The sequence below is a fragment of the Coenobita brevimanus genome, chromosome 17 (assembly GCF_032717465.1).
Source record: "Coenobita brevimanus isolate Jiangsu-jjx chromosome 17, ASM3271746v2, whole genome shotgun sequence".
Classification (NCBI taxonomy): Eukaryota; Metazoa; Arthropoda; class Malacostraca; order Decapoda; family Coenobitidae; genus Coenobita; species Coenobita brevimanus.
In genome coordinates, this window is record NC_136970.1 from 26,994,396 (window position 1) to 27,008,745 (window position 14,350).

General features: G+C 43.3%; 1 protein-coding gene across 1 annotated transcript in view; it reads right to left on the bottom strand.

Annotated features, from left to right (window-relative positions):
- LOC145391138 (uncharacterized) overlaps positions 1-14,350 on the bottom strand; it is a 99,920-nt gene that overhangs the window by 36,511 nt on the left and 49,059 nt on the right. Inside the window, exon 7 of the mRNA XM_080265819.1 lies at positions 3,336-3,464. Within this exon, the coding sequence (XP_080121945.1) occupies positions 3,336-3,464 (129 nt within the window). The remainder of the gene's footprint in view (positions 1-3,335; positions 3,465-14,350) is intronic.

Genomic DNA, 14,350 nt, shown 5'->3' on the forward strand with positions numbered 1-14,350 from the left:
AGAAGGAAAGGTACAAGTTGACAGACAAGGGCGAAAGAGTTTGCCTAGGCAGTGCTTGTACAGCACCCTACCCGTATCCCTGACCACCTCGGACAGAGCTCCAACATACTTGACCTCTTCCTTACTACTAATCCTTCTGCTTACACTGTTAATCTTTTCTCTCCGTTGGGCTCCTCCAATCACAACCTTATCACCTTAACCTGTCCTATCGCTCCAGTATGGCCTGTGGACCCTCCAAAGAAACGACGTCTGTGGCACTTTGGAGCTGTGGATTGGGAGGCCCTCAGGCAGTACTTCTTTGACTTTCCATGGAATGATTATTGCTTCCATGGCCGGCAGCCATCTGGGTGTGCCTTGAGCATTACAGAGGTTATTCTCTCAGGCATGGAAGCATACATTCCTTTCTCATGTCCTCTGACTAATGCAAGAAAGCCTTAGTTTAATCACGCTTGTTCTAATGCTGTCTGCAACAAGGAAAGGGCCTATAAAAGGTACCAGAGCCAACCCAACCCTGAATCACATCTTATATACGTTTCTGCCCAGAATCGTGCTAAGTCTGTTCTTCACTCTGCTAAAAATAATTTCATCCATACTAAATGCTCTTAACTCTCCAACTCGAATTCTTCCCACTCCTTCTGGCACCTTGTCAAAAACATTTCAAACAACTTTACCTCATCATCCTTCCCTCCTCTTTTCTGCTCTGATGGCTCTGTAGCTATTTCTTCTAATGATAAAGCAGAGCTCTTCGCTCAGACTTTCTCCTCCAATTCCATCTTAGACAATTCTGGTGCTGTTCCTCCATCACTTCCCCCCTCTGACTTCCTCATGGCTGACATTAAAATTTCTTCAGCTGATGTAATTTCTGCCATCACTGGCCTCAATACTAACAAGGCATATGGGCCTGATGGAGTCCCTCCTGTTGTTCTCAAGAACTGTGCTTCTGTGCTTACACCATGCCTAAGCAAACTCTATTGCCTTTGTCTATCAACTTATACCTTTCCTTCTTGCTGGAAGTTTGCTCTCATTCAGCCAGTCCCAAAGAAGGGTGACCATTCCCAACCCTCTAACTATCGTCCAATTGCTTGAACATCCTGTATCTCAAAAGTTTTCGAGTCAATTCTTAATAGAAAAATTAAAGCATCTTTCCTATCACAACCTTCTTTCTGATCGTCAGTATGGGTTTCGTCATGGACGCTCCACTGGCGATCTTCTCACCTATCTTTCAGACTACTGGTCATCCTCCTTTCGGGACTTTGGCGATAGCTTTGCCATTGCACATGACATCTCAAAGGCTTTCGATCAAGTCTGGCATAAATCTTTAATTTCCAAACTGCCCTCTTACGGTTTCTATCCTTCTATCTGTGCCTTCATCTCTAACTTCCTCTCTGGTCGTTCTATAGCCGCTGTTGTCGACGGCCATCGTTGTTCTCCTAGATCTATCAACAGAGGTGTTCCTCAAGGCTCTGTCCTATCACCAACTCTCTTCCTTTTATTCATCAATGACCTTCTAAGATGTACATCTAACCCTATCCACTCATATGCTGATGACTCCACCCTTCACCCATCCATTCGGTTTCCGCAACGTCCATCTCAGCAGTTACTTCAACAAACAAGGGACGAGGCTACAGCACACCTAATGTCAGACTTGGCTCGTATCTCTGACTGGGGTAAAAATAATCTGGTTGTTTTTAATGCATCAAAGACTCAGTTTTTACACCTATCAATGCGACAAAATCTTCAACAGGTATACCCACTAATGTTTAATAATATTCAGCTTAATCCTGCATCATCCTTGAACATGCTTGGGGTTTCATTGACTTAGGACTTATCTTGGAAAGATCATATTACATCTCTTGTAAAATCTGCTTCCATGACATTAGGTATGCTAAGCCGCCTCCGTTCCTTCTTTACCCCCGCACAATTGTTGACTCTATACAGGGGTTTTATCTGCCCCTGTGTGGAGTACAACTCTCATGTGTGGGGAGGCTCCCCACATACAGCTCTTCTCAATAGGGTGGAGTCAAAGGCTTTTTATTAACTCTCCTCCTCTTACTGACTCCCTTCAACCTCCGTCTCTTCATCGCACTGTTACATCTTTATCTCTTTTCTATTGCTACTTCAATGGTCACTGCTCCTCTGAACTGTCTGCATGCATTCCTCCACCTCTACGACGAGTGCGTAACACCAGTCTAGCAGCAAACTCTCATCCCTTTTCTGTCCAACTCTCTAATGCAAGAGTTAACCGTTACTCCCAGTCTTTCATTTATGCAACAGGCCAACTCTGGAACTGTCTCTCTCTGTCTGTATTTCCTGCTTCCTATGATCTCCACTCTTTCAAAGCAGCGTAAGCAACGTTGGGTCTGGTTAGTACTTGGATGGGTGACCGCCTGGGAACACCAGATGCTGTTGGCATCCCTACGTGTCAAGTGGGGTTGGTGAAGGATTAGTGCCCCTCCCTGTAAAACAATTAACTCTAAGCCCTTGGCCACCCTGTTTGGGATACACGGCGTCTGGCAACGAATGAATAAATGAATGTGTTCAGGCATCTCGAAATGATCGGATCTTGAATCTGGCTCTCTCTTGTATTTTGTTTTTCTCTTGGAAGGAACAATAATTGCGAGCTGATGGCCTTTGGTTCCTTCTTCCTCGCATAAAAAAAAAACAAAAACAAACTCATCCTTTTTCTGTCCAACTCTCTAATGCAAGAGTTAACCATTACTCCCAGTCCTTTATTTATGCAACAGGTCAACTCTGGAACTGTCTCCCTCTGTCTGTATTTCCTGCTTCCTATGATCTCCAGTCTTTCAAATGCAGTGCGTCCAGGCATCTCGAAATGATTGGATCTTGAATTTGGCTCCCTCTTGTATTTTGTTTTTCTCTTGCATGGAACAATAATTGCGGGCTCCATGCGGCCTTCGGTTCCTTCTTCCCCGCATTAAAAAAAAATAAAAATCACCCCTTGCATATAAACCTACAAGGGCTCAGTCCAGTTGGAGCGCCTTAATTACCCAATAAACTACCAGCCATCATAGTCTGGTTACATGGTTACCACTCAGAGTAGTAAATGGTTTCCTGGTGTACAGGAAACCATTTGGCTTGTAATTCAGTGTAGAGTCACTCACAGACAAAAGGAAGAGGAAAGAAAGAAGGAAAGAAAGATGGAAGAGGAAGGAAGGAAAGAAGGAAGGAAAAAAGGAAAGGGCAGTCACTCAAGAGCAGCACTACGAGTGAGTAGATGGTGAGTGCCCCCACGTACTGTAAAATTTTATTTTCTATTTCAATACACAACTACAACCTACAACATTACTTCCAAATAAGGTGTGGACAACACTAACCTTGGCTGCACCCTCTTCTCCTGGCAGTGCTTCAGGTTTCTCACCACCCTCCTCCTCATCTGGCAACATGGGGGCTTCATCTGAGTCATCACCACTGACCCTGGACTTCCCTTTCTTGGTCTTTGGTTTCTGGAAGTAGATTAAAGATTAGGAGGTGAAGAGTACATTCTTATTATCTAACAATCTAAAGCCAGATGCCTTAATCACTAAGAAGGTAGCAAAGAATTTATCATCTCCCCTTACCCTGTCCTCCTCCATCAGGCTATCCTAACCCCAATATACAATATACTTATTCAAATTCTTCTCCACCCCATCCCTTCACCTCATCAATGGTCTCCCCCTCTCCCTCTCCCCACAAATACACACTCTTCAGATCAATCTCTCATTCTCCATTCTCTCCTCAGTATCAGTTTTGATCCTTTGTTTTTATCGTTATTATGATGAGAGAATGAGAAGATATGTGCTGGATGCGAGAATATCCAAAGGTTGGGGGGAAGTACAATCATTGACCACCACTTAGTGGTGGTAAAAATCAAGTTATATGTGCGATGGATAAATAAAAATGGAGATGTGCAGGAGGAAGCAATCCATACAAAGAGAGTAGAATGTCACAAAAGAATTTTTAAAAAGCAGAATAAAAGAGAGATGTGGAGGAGTGACTGGATAAAATATGATCTGGGGAAGATGGGGGAGGTGGAAGGTGTGTGCAAGACACTGTATTTACAGAAGAAATCTGCAGCTTGAGATGGTGTGGGGGGTGAAGAAAAGATGAATGAGAGTGCAAGGAACAGCATGGTGGAAGCTGTAGCACAAAAGAAGAAAGCATATAGTGTGTAGATGGGAAGCAAAGGAATGGAGGAAGCTGAGAGATGGAGCAGAGAGCTATATGTAGAGAAGAAGAGAGAGGTGAAAAGATTAGTAAGAGAGAGTAAGTAGAGCTGATGAGAAGTTTGGAAGGAACATGAGCGTAAAGTGGAGGGATATACGAAAATGTTCTGGATGGAGGTAAAGAGGGGTAGAAATGCTGAGTGATAGATAAAAATAGTTGGGTGCTAGTGGAGAAGGGAGAAAAACTGAGCAGATGGGAAAAACACTTTAAAGAACTGTTAAAAACAGAGAATGAAAATAATGTGGTTATAAGTGGCTGGGGTATGGCTGGGAGAAGGAGGGAGATGAGAAGGATGGAAGAAATCAGTAGGATGGATGCACAGAAAGCAATGAATAAAGACAAAATGAGGAAAGCTCCATGAACTGATGAAGTGTGTGGTGAAATGCTGAAGAATGAGGGAAAGATAGCAGTAGAGTGGATTTGAAGATGTGCAGATTGGCCTCAGAGGAAGGTAGAGCACCAGAGGATTGCAAGTCACATATAATTATTAACCTGTACAATGGAACAGGGGAAAATCAATGTAGTACTGCCTACTTCCTTAGCTTTTATCATTCTTTTTCTGTGCCTGCCCTCCTGTCTTCCTATTTCTTCTTTCTTTCCTGTCACTTCTTATTCCTTTTCTTTCCTTTACAGGTGGCTTTACATTGAGTGACAAGCCAAATGGTTCCCTGTAAGCCAAGACACCATTTACAACGCTGGGTGGTAAACATATAACCAAACCACACGTGCTCCCTACGTGTCAACAAGTGGGTTGGTGGAGGGTTGGTGCCCCTCCCTGTAAAACAACTAACTCAGTGTCAAATGGCCACCCTTTACGGGATTATGGTGTCTGGCAATAGACAGAGATAGACAGACAATGGAACAGGGGAAAATCAAGTGTGTGGCCACAGGGGCATTTGTCTTCTTAGTGTAATAGGAAAAGCATGTGGTACAATACTTACTGATTTAGGGAAATAAATTAATCAGAGAAGAACAGGGAGGCCTCTAGGGTGCAGCAATGGAGATACTTGGCCAGACGTCAGTGGAGAAGAGGAACAGTTATCAGTCCCTACAGGAAGTGCTGAAACGAAGATATGGGACCATGTACCACACTGAGGTTTACAGAGCAAGATTCCAGACCCATGTACGGGATCGTGGCAAATCCCTACAGCAGCATGCTTGTGACCTGGAGAGTATGGGACACAAGGCATACCCTGGACAGCACCCAACCTGCTGGTTATTCTTCTGAGGGACCAGTTCAATGATGCTCTTGATAGTGGCAGAGTTGAAGGTGCAAGTGATGCCGGCACAACCAAGAAGCATGCAAGATGCACTAGCCAGGGCTCTGGAATTTGAGTCCTACATCAGGTCCAGTACATTCAGTTTGCAGGCAGGTAATAGTGCAGAATTCAAGGCAAGAAAGAGACAAGTATGTGCAGTGGAGAAACTTGATGGAAGTTGCTGGTATTGTGAAAAGCCACGACATAGGCAAAAGGACTGCTACAAGTGGAAGAGGGAACAAGAGAAGATCGAAGGAGGTTGCTGGTTCTGCAGGATGCCAAGACACAAGAAGGAGAAATGTTACAAATGGAAGAAGGAACATGAACAGAACAGTGCTTGGAAATCTACAAATGCAACAAAAGGGTGCTGGACCTGTGGTGAGGTGGGACACGCCAGTTCTGACTGTACAAAGAAGAAAAAGAAAAGAAGGCTGCAGAAGACAAGGAAGAAGTGGAAAACTAGTAGGGGCTGGTGTTAAATGGCAAAAGCCAGCTGATTTTTCCCAAGCAGCCAAACCACCGAGAAAATGCAAGAAAACTGTGACTGACACTGTAATAGTAGATGAAAGAAGAGACAGCAAGAGGTTCCGTGGTGACTGATTCAGCCTCAGAGTAGACTTTAGTGAGGCTTGATGTGTTACATCATCGGTACAGTATCTGCCTGAGTCATTGTAACAATTGTGTGGCGTAACTAGGCACTGCGCAGAACTGAGGGGACCCTTGGATGTTCGGATGAAAGTGGCAGGGCAAGAGGCCATGCTTCCAGTCTATAAGGCCGAGATGTAGGGTCCTCGCTTTCTTGGTCTGTACTATCTGATGTCCATGAATTATGAGTTGGACTTTTGCTCCATGAGGCTCATGGTTTGAGGAGAGTCAGTTCCTGTCACAGTAGTGAGGCGTACCAGTTCTGGCGGTAAGGTGAAGGCGCTCCACACCACAGTGATATCCCCAAAATCAAAACTTTTGCTCCAGTGCACAGTGAGTGGCTCCATTGACAGCTGTCTAGGAGTCATGAAGCCTGATGGACTGATAGTGCAGAGGACTGTGGTGGAAACTGGCACAGGCGAAATGCCAGTTGTGATGGCCAGTTTCTCCTGTGAGACACAGCAAATCAAGGAGAGAGAAATGGTAGGACTGTGCCAGGCAGTGGACCCTGAGTGGCATCAGTGGAGGGTATGTTAGCGGAGTACAGGTATACCCTGATGAACGACACCCCTAGACGCGATACCCCAGCTTAGCGATGGGGGTAGAAATACCACCATACCCCGCCAAACAATGCCCAAACCCTGGATTAACAATACGTATAATTTTCTTTTTTGCCGATTCTGATGATATTTTCGACTTAAATTTTGTTTACGATGATTTATAAACTGCTTTTAGACTTATATCAATGTGTTTTAAATCATAGGTAGGGTGAAAACTGTCATTCTAGGGTATAGTTTACTAAGTTCGATTTTTTCCAAACTTATATTTGACGATTATCAGATTTTATTTTTGGGTTTAGGTGAGTTATGAATTGCTTTTAGGTTTAGTTTAGCATGTTTTAAAACTATTTTGGGGTTTAGGTGAGCTAGAAACTTGTTTTTGGACTCATCTGGGTGGGTTAGGACTTGGTTGGGGGGTGGAAACCCAAGGCTCAAAAACACATCCTTATACTTTACATGTTAAATCTACCCTGATTACGATACCCCTCCTAGCGATGGGTTTTTACTTAACCAATTGCATCGTTAAACCAGAGTATACCTGCATAGTCAAAGAAGATGGGAATCTGCCTGACCACTTACAAGACCTGTCTTTCAGGCACTGCCAGTGCTCGAATGACTCACAACTGCTTCAGTTAAGGCAACTGTGAGTGTGAAGTTGGTTGATGTCTTTTCCACTGGAGACCTAGACCTGGGATGCACAGATCTGGCAGAGCATTGTAAAGGCATACAGTAACCCCTCATTAGACGAAGGGGTTCCGTTCCTGAAAACCCCATCGTACAGCGATCCATCGTATAGCGAGCCCATTACAACATGGAGTCAATGGGGATACGTTCCCAGACCTGCCTAAACTCTCACATACACACACCTTAGCACTTACATACATGAAATATCCTTATGTTTAAACATGTAAATTAACACATTAATAATGAAAAAAGAGGAAAAAACATGAAAACTACAGTATATAGTAGTTCTTACCTTTACTGAAGCAAGTAGGGTTGTTGATGTGGTTCCGAATGAATTCGCAGTGAAGTCAATTCAACGTCAAAATATGGACGATTCCCCGTCAGGACAATTCCCCATCATTCTATAAATATCCTTATTTTTTAATTGATTGATACTTTAATAATTAATTTTCAGGGGGATCTATCACAGTCTATGATCATTCAATAGTGTAGGATTTGGATATCATTTATAAGCTGCACTTTTAGACAATAATTAACTTGTTTCTACCTCGCTGTAGTTGACTTTGAAATACAGTACTGTATATTCTAGCGTCACCCATAGCTGTTTTCATTAATTTCCATTGGTACTAAAACATCCTGGGTATATTTTAAAACTACTCTGAAGAGGTACAAGTATTCAAAAACTAGTGTACTTGCTAAATAAACTGATATGTAAATAAACGACGGGGAATCGTCCTGACAGCGAGAAGTCCTGATGGCAAATTGTCTTGTTATTATTGTAACGGCGAACTGACTTGAGGGCGAATTGTCCCAAAATGTTTATACAGACGTAGTATGAAGATTATTCGTATAATTCCAAAATATGTTGATCGTTCACTTAGGTCATTAGGCGTTTATATAAATGCTAATGTCTCGTAAGTAACTTTATGTTAAACGATGTAGGAAAGATCGTAAATCGCCTGATTCACCTTTCAATATGTATATATTTTTTTCAGTCAATACCCTTTATCTGATGCCATATTTTATATTAATTACAAAAACAATAAACCACCATCACATTTATAACTCACATAATTAAAAAACTTGTGTACTTGCTAAATAAACTGATACGTATATAAATGACAGGGAATTGTCCTGATGGCGAAGTGACTTGATGGAAAATTGTCCCGACCCCAAGGCTAAGGGACAGTAAGGGCCCCACAGCCCTCACTCATCATTGTCAGAACTGGCTGGCTGGGCAGGGCTGGCTGATGAGGCTGGACTGGTGCACGAGTGATGTTGTCCAGCACCAACCGCGTGAGGTCGTTTGCGTTGCGTTCATGAGTTCGCTGTTCACTAAGCCGCTGACAATCCATCGTTGTAGCAAATTGTTCCTATCATATAGCGAGCGTGGGGTACTAAAATGTCGACATCATATAAGAGAAATATCAAATAAAGAGGAATCGTATAACGAGGAGTTATTCTACCCCGATATCCGGCGCATCGCTAACCCTCGATTCGCTAGACCAAACAGAGAAATCGGGGAACATTCCCACAATCTGAACGGCCATCAATTCGCTAGTCTGAACACTCCTCTTCTCCCAAGGTTTGAAACAAGCAGGTCTGAAGGTGGACGTGGCAGATCTCCCTGTCCTCCCTCCATCCCCTCTCCTCTCCCCCTGTCCCTCCTCCAACTCCTACCACACTCACCACTGCCAGGCGCGTCTCCCTCCCCGTCCCCCCACCCCCGCTTGTCTCCCGTGTGTGTGTGTGTGTGTGTATTTTTTACCTACTTGTATTTTACCTAGTTCTGATATACAGGAAATGAGCTATACTCTTGGGGTCCCATCTCTGTTTCTCAGTAAGTCAAATTTTGCTTCAAACTTATTCAAGATTTTAGATTGGACGATCTCTTTGTCCAGGTTATTCCACAGGTCTATACATCTATAAGGAAAACTATATTTCTTGATATCCTTCAAACAACTTGGCTTTTTCAGTTTCATTCCATGTCCTCTTGTTACTCACCCATCCCATAAAAACAGATCTCTGTCAATTTTATCTACTCCCACCATGGTCCTGAACACTGCAATCATGTCACCCATCTCTCTCTTTTTCTCTAAGGAAGGCAAATCCAGCTTTTCCAGCCTCTCTCTGTACGACAGATCTGCCAGGCTAGGGACCATTTTGGTTGCTGTTCTTTGTATCCTCTCAATCTTGTTTATATCTTTCTTTTTGTATGGGGACCACAGTACTGCTGCATATTCTAACCTGGGGCGGATCATGGCCACTATCAATTTTTTCATCATCTCCTCATCCATGTAATGAAATGCTACTCTTATGTTTGTTAATGTGTTTTCCAGGAGACAAACTATCCTGGACCAGCACTCATAATCTTTCTCTTCTCTCGCTTTTGTAATAGGTTCAATACCCATCAAATAATTCAGTGATGGCCTCTTGGTACTTTTACCCATTTCCAATATTTTACATTTCTCTGCATTGAATTTCATTTCCCACTCCTGGCTACAATCATGTATCCCATCCAGATCCTCCTGCAGCATTTTACAGTCCTCCTCTGCCTCTACCTTCCTCAGGATCCTTGCATCATCAGCAAACAGACTTGCATAACTGTTCACTCCCTCTACCATATCATTAACGTAAATTGGGAACATTACTGGTGCCAACAATAGGATTATTTATGAGTGTGTTGTCCCAGATGATTGGCTGAAGAGTGTAATTGTAAATGTGTATAAAGGGAAGGGTGATGCCCTGGAAAGAGGAAATTATAGAGGTATAAAGCTTTTAGATCAGATAATGAAGGTAATGGAGAGAGTTTTAGAAGGTAAGATTAGAGAAAGAGTGAATATTGATGAGATGCAGTTCGGGTTCATGCCAGGTAGGGGGACCACTGATGCCATATTCATTGTTCGACAGCTTCAGGAAAAATATATTGGTAGGAGAAGGGATCTTTATTTTGTTTTTGTTGATTTGGAAAAGGCCTTTGACAGAGTCCCTAGAGAGGTGGTGAAGTGGGCAATGAGAAAGCTTGGCTTGGAGGAGTGGCTGGTTATAGTGGTTATGGCCATGTATGTGGGTGCTCACACCCAGGTGAGAGTGAATGGAGATTTGAGTGATGAGTTTTCCATGAATGCTGGTGTGCATCTGGGGTCAGTCTTGAGTCCCATGTTGTTTACCATGGTACTTGAAGCCCTTTCACGTGACTTTAGAAACGGACTCCCGTGGGAGTTGTTGTATGCTGATGATTTGGTGTTGATTTCAGAGAATGAAAGGGAAGCGGAGGAAAGGTTTAGGAAGTGGAGAGATGGTATGGGGCAAAAGGGTTTAAGGGTAAAAGCAGATAAAACAAAAGTGATGATATCTAGGGTTGGTGGCGGTACTGTCAAAGATGAGGGAGAGTGGCCATGTGCAGTTTGCCACAAGGGCGTGGGAAGTAATTCCATCTTGTGCGGTGTGTGTGATAAATGGGTGCATAAGAGATGTAGTGGTATCAGAGGTAGACTGCGAGATAATGCTGATTTTATGTGTACGGCATGCTGGGGTGAGCAGGTGGAGATTGTCAGACGTGAAAGGATTGAACTTGCTGGTGAATCTCTTGAGTGTGTGGAAGAGTTTTGTTATTTGGGAGACATGTTGTGTGCTGGAGGTGGGGCTGGAGCTAGCTCTGTGGCTAGGGTGAGAAATGGTTGGAAGAAGTTCAGGGAGCTCTTGCCTCTCCTGACATTGAGAGGGCTCTCCCTACGTGCTAAGGGGTCTTTGTATGCAGCATGTGTTAGGAGTGTAATGCTGTATGGCAGTGAGACCTGGGCAGTGAAGGAGGAAGATATTCGCCGGCTCAGACGTACAGAAATGACAATGATTAGGTGGATGTGCAGTGCGTCCCTGTGTCCAAGGCCTGGAGGGGCTGGGTTTACAATGGAAGAGTTGAGAGGTAGGATGGGACGAGTGTATTGGTGTTGTGATGAGGAGAGGTAGATTGAGGTGGTTTGGACATGTGGAGAGGATGGGGGATGATAATTGGGTGAGGAAGGTGAGAAGTGTTAATATTGGGGGTGGGGTTATGAGGGGTAGACCGAGAAAGACAAAGAACGAGATCATTAAGTGTGACCTTAGGGTTAAGGGACTGAACAGGGAGGCTGCAATGGATCGTGCAGCGTGGAGAGCCGCCATTAGGTGACCAAGGCCGACACATGCAAGCATGTTGGAGCCTTTAAAAACGAAACGAAACGAAACGAAACTTAGAGCCCTGGGGGACTCCACTTGTTACTTCTCTCCATCCAGACATCCTGTCCTTTATTACTGTCCTCATTTGTCTGTCTCTCAGAAAGTCTCTCATCCATTCCAGGAGGTTTCCTGTCAGTCCACCTATATGCTCTAGTTTCCACAATAGTCTCTTATGGGGTACCTTGTCGAAGGCCTTTTCCAAATCTAAATACATACAATCCACCCAACCATCTCTCTCCTGTAGCACATCAATTGCTCTTGAGTAAAAGCTCAACAAGTTGGAAACACATGACCTTCCACTTCTGAATCCCAACTGACTTTCCGCCAAAATATTCATCTCTTCCAGATATTTCATCCATTTATCTTTCAGGATTCTCTCGCACAATTTTGCAACCATGCTGGTTAGGGACACTGGTCTATAATTCAGGGGTTCTTCCTTGTTTCCTCCCTTATAAATTGGTACCACATTTGCCCTTTTCCATTCTTGAGGCACTTTCCCCTCTTCCAGAGAACACACAATTAAATCGTGAATCTTATCCACCAGTTGTTCTCTGCATTCCTTCAGTACCCAATTAGAGATTCCATCTGATCCTGGGGCTTTCCTTACATCCTGAGTTTCCAGTAATTTATACAATTCCTGTACTTCCATTTTTATATCTTTCGTCACTACATTTCTAGTCACTCCCTTCCCTTCCACAAACTCACTTTCATTAGTGAAAACTGACTGGAAACGTTTGTTCATTATTTCAGCTTGCATTGTCGCATCTTTATAGACCTCTCCATCTACTTTCAGTTAGGTGACTCCTTCCTTTTGTTTCAATTTACCATTGACAACTCTATAAAACAGTTTGGGTTCATCCTTACATTTGTCTATTATAACTTTTTCAAAGTTCCTTTCTTCCTCTCTACGTATTCTTGTATATTCATTTCTAGTTCTTTTATATTCTTCCTTTGTACTGTTATCACCTCTCTTCCTCCAGCTGTTCCACGCCATGTCCCTCTCTTTTTTTGCTATCATACACCTTCTATTAAACCACTCCTTTTTCCTGTTTTCTTTCCCCCTTACTCTTGGCACATATTTTTCCACTCCTGAATTACAGAGGTCTAGAAAGATTTCCCACTTCCTCTATATCTCTCCTGTTTCTCTGAATTTTCTCCAATCTGCATTTTCGAAGAATTTTCTCAATCCTGTAAAGTTTGCTCTCCCAAATTTGTATCTTCCCTGCCTATAAAACTCATCTCTTGGCACCACGTTCCCTATTATCATCTAGAACTTAGTGACCACATGATCACTTTTTCCTATAGGAAAAAGATATTTCAAAGATTCTATTACATCGGGTATTTTGGTTAGCAGTAAATCTAATCTTGCTGGTGTGTCCTCACCTCGGAATCTTGTCTCTTCTTTGATCCACTGCACCATCACATTGTTCGCTGTTATATTTAACAATATAGTGCCCCACGAATCTTCACCGCCTCCCGTGTCCCACTCCTCCCAGTTCACCTCTTTACAATTAAAGTCCCCCATTAAAATTATATTGTTGCTTTTCTCAATCACTTTCTGTAAATAATTAGCCATGTCTGACGACATCTCCTGGTATTCATCATCACTCCATGCTTTTGTCTTAGGGGGAACATATACTACTGCCATATCTCTCCCACCATTCTCTCCAGTTTCTAGTTTCATATTTATCACTTCAGCCCTACCCTCTCCCATTTCCACAGTATCTACAAGGGTGGATCAATAAGTCCTCGGCCTACTAGTTGCAACTATGGTACACCCATAGGATTTTGAAACGTTGTAGGGTCAACCTTTACATGTTCTAGGCCAAAATTTTAAGTTCCTAACCCATATATTTTTCCATTTGCAGGCCACTGAGTGACAAGTGGTATGGTCATTTCTGAAAATGGAACCTTCTGAATACCATGAAGTGATAAAGTATCTCATGAAAAAACAATTAAACACAAAAGAAGTCTATGATGATCTGGTGAGTACTTTAGGTGACTCTTCTCCTTCGTACTAGACAGTGAAGAAATGGTGTCATGAGTTTAAGCAGGGCAGGGAGTCGTGTGATGATGTCCCACATCCAGGTCGCCCCAGCACAGTGACTAATGATGAAAATGTTAACAGGGTGCACGATATGATTATGGCTGACATAAGGAGACTGACTATACGCAAAATAGCTGAGGATATAGGGGTGTCATATGGCACAGTACAATCAATTTTGGTTGGTGTTTTGGATATGAGAAAATTGTCGGCCCGATGGGTTCCTCGAATGTTGACAGCCGATCAGAAGAGACAGCGGGTGGTCGCTTCTCAAGAGCTCCTGCCCAAGATTCAGTGTAATGCAGATGACTTCTACAGGCAGTTTGTGACAATGGACGAGACCTGGATTCACCACTTTGATCCTGGGATGAAAAGGCAATGCATGGAGTGGAAACATCATGGTTCCCCTATCACTCGCAAATTCTGCCAACAACCCAGTGCAGGCAAGATTATGGCATCAGTCTTCTGGGATGCTGAGGGTATTCTCATGATTGACTACCTGCATCGTGGACAGACCATCAAAGGTGACTACTACGCCACCTTCATCAAAAACGTGAGAGAAGCAATCAAAGAGAAGAGGCGGGGGAGGTTGAGGTGCAAAGTCCTGTTCCACTAGGATAATGCACCTGCCCACAAGTCAGTTGTTGCGATGGCTGCCATAAATGAAGCTGGCTTCGAAATTGTGCATCACCCACCATATTCACCTGACCTGGCCC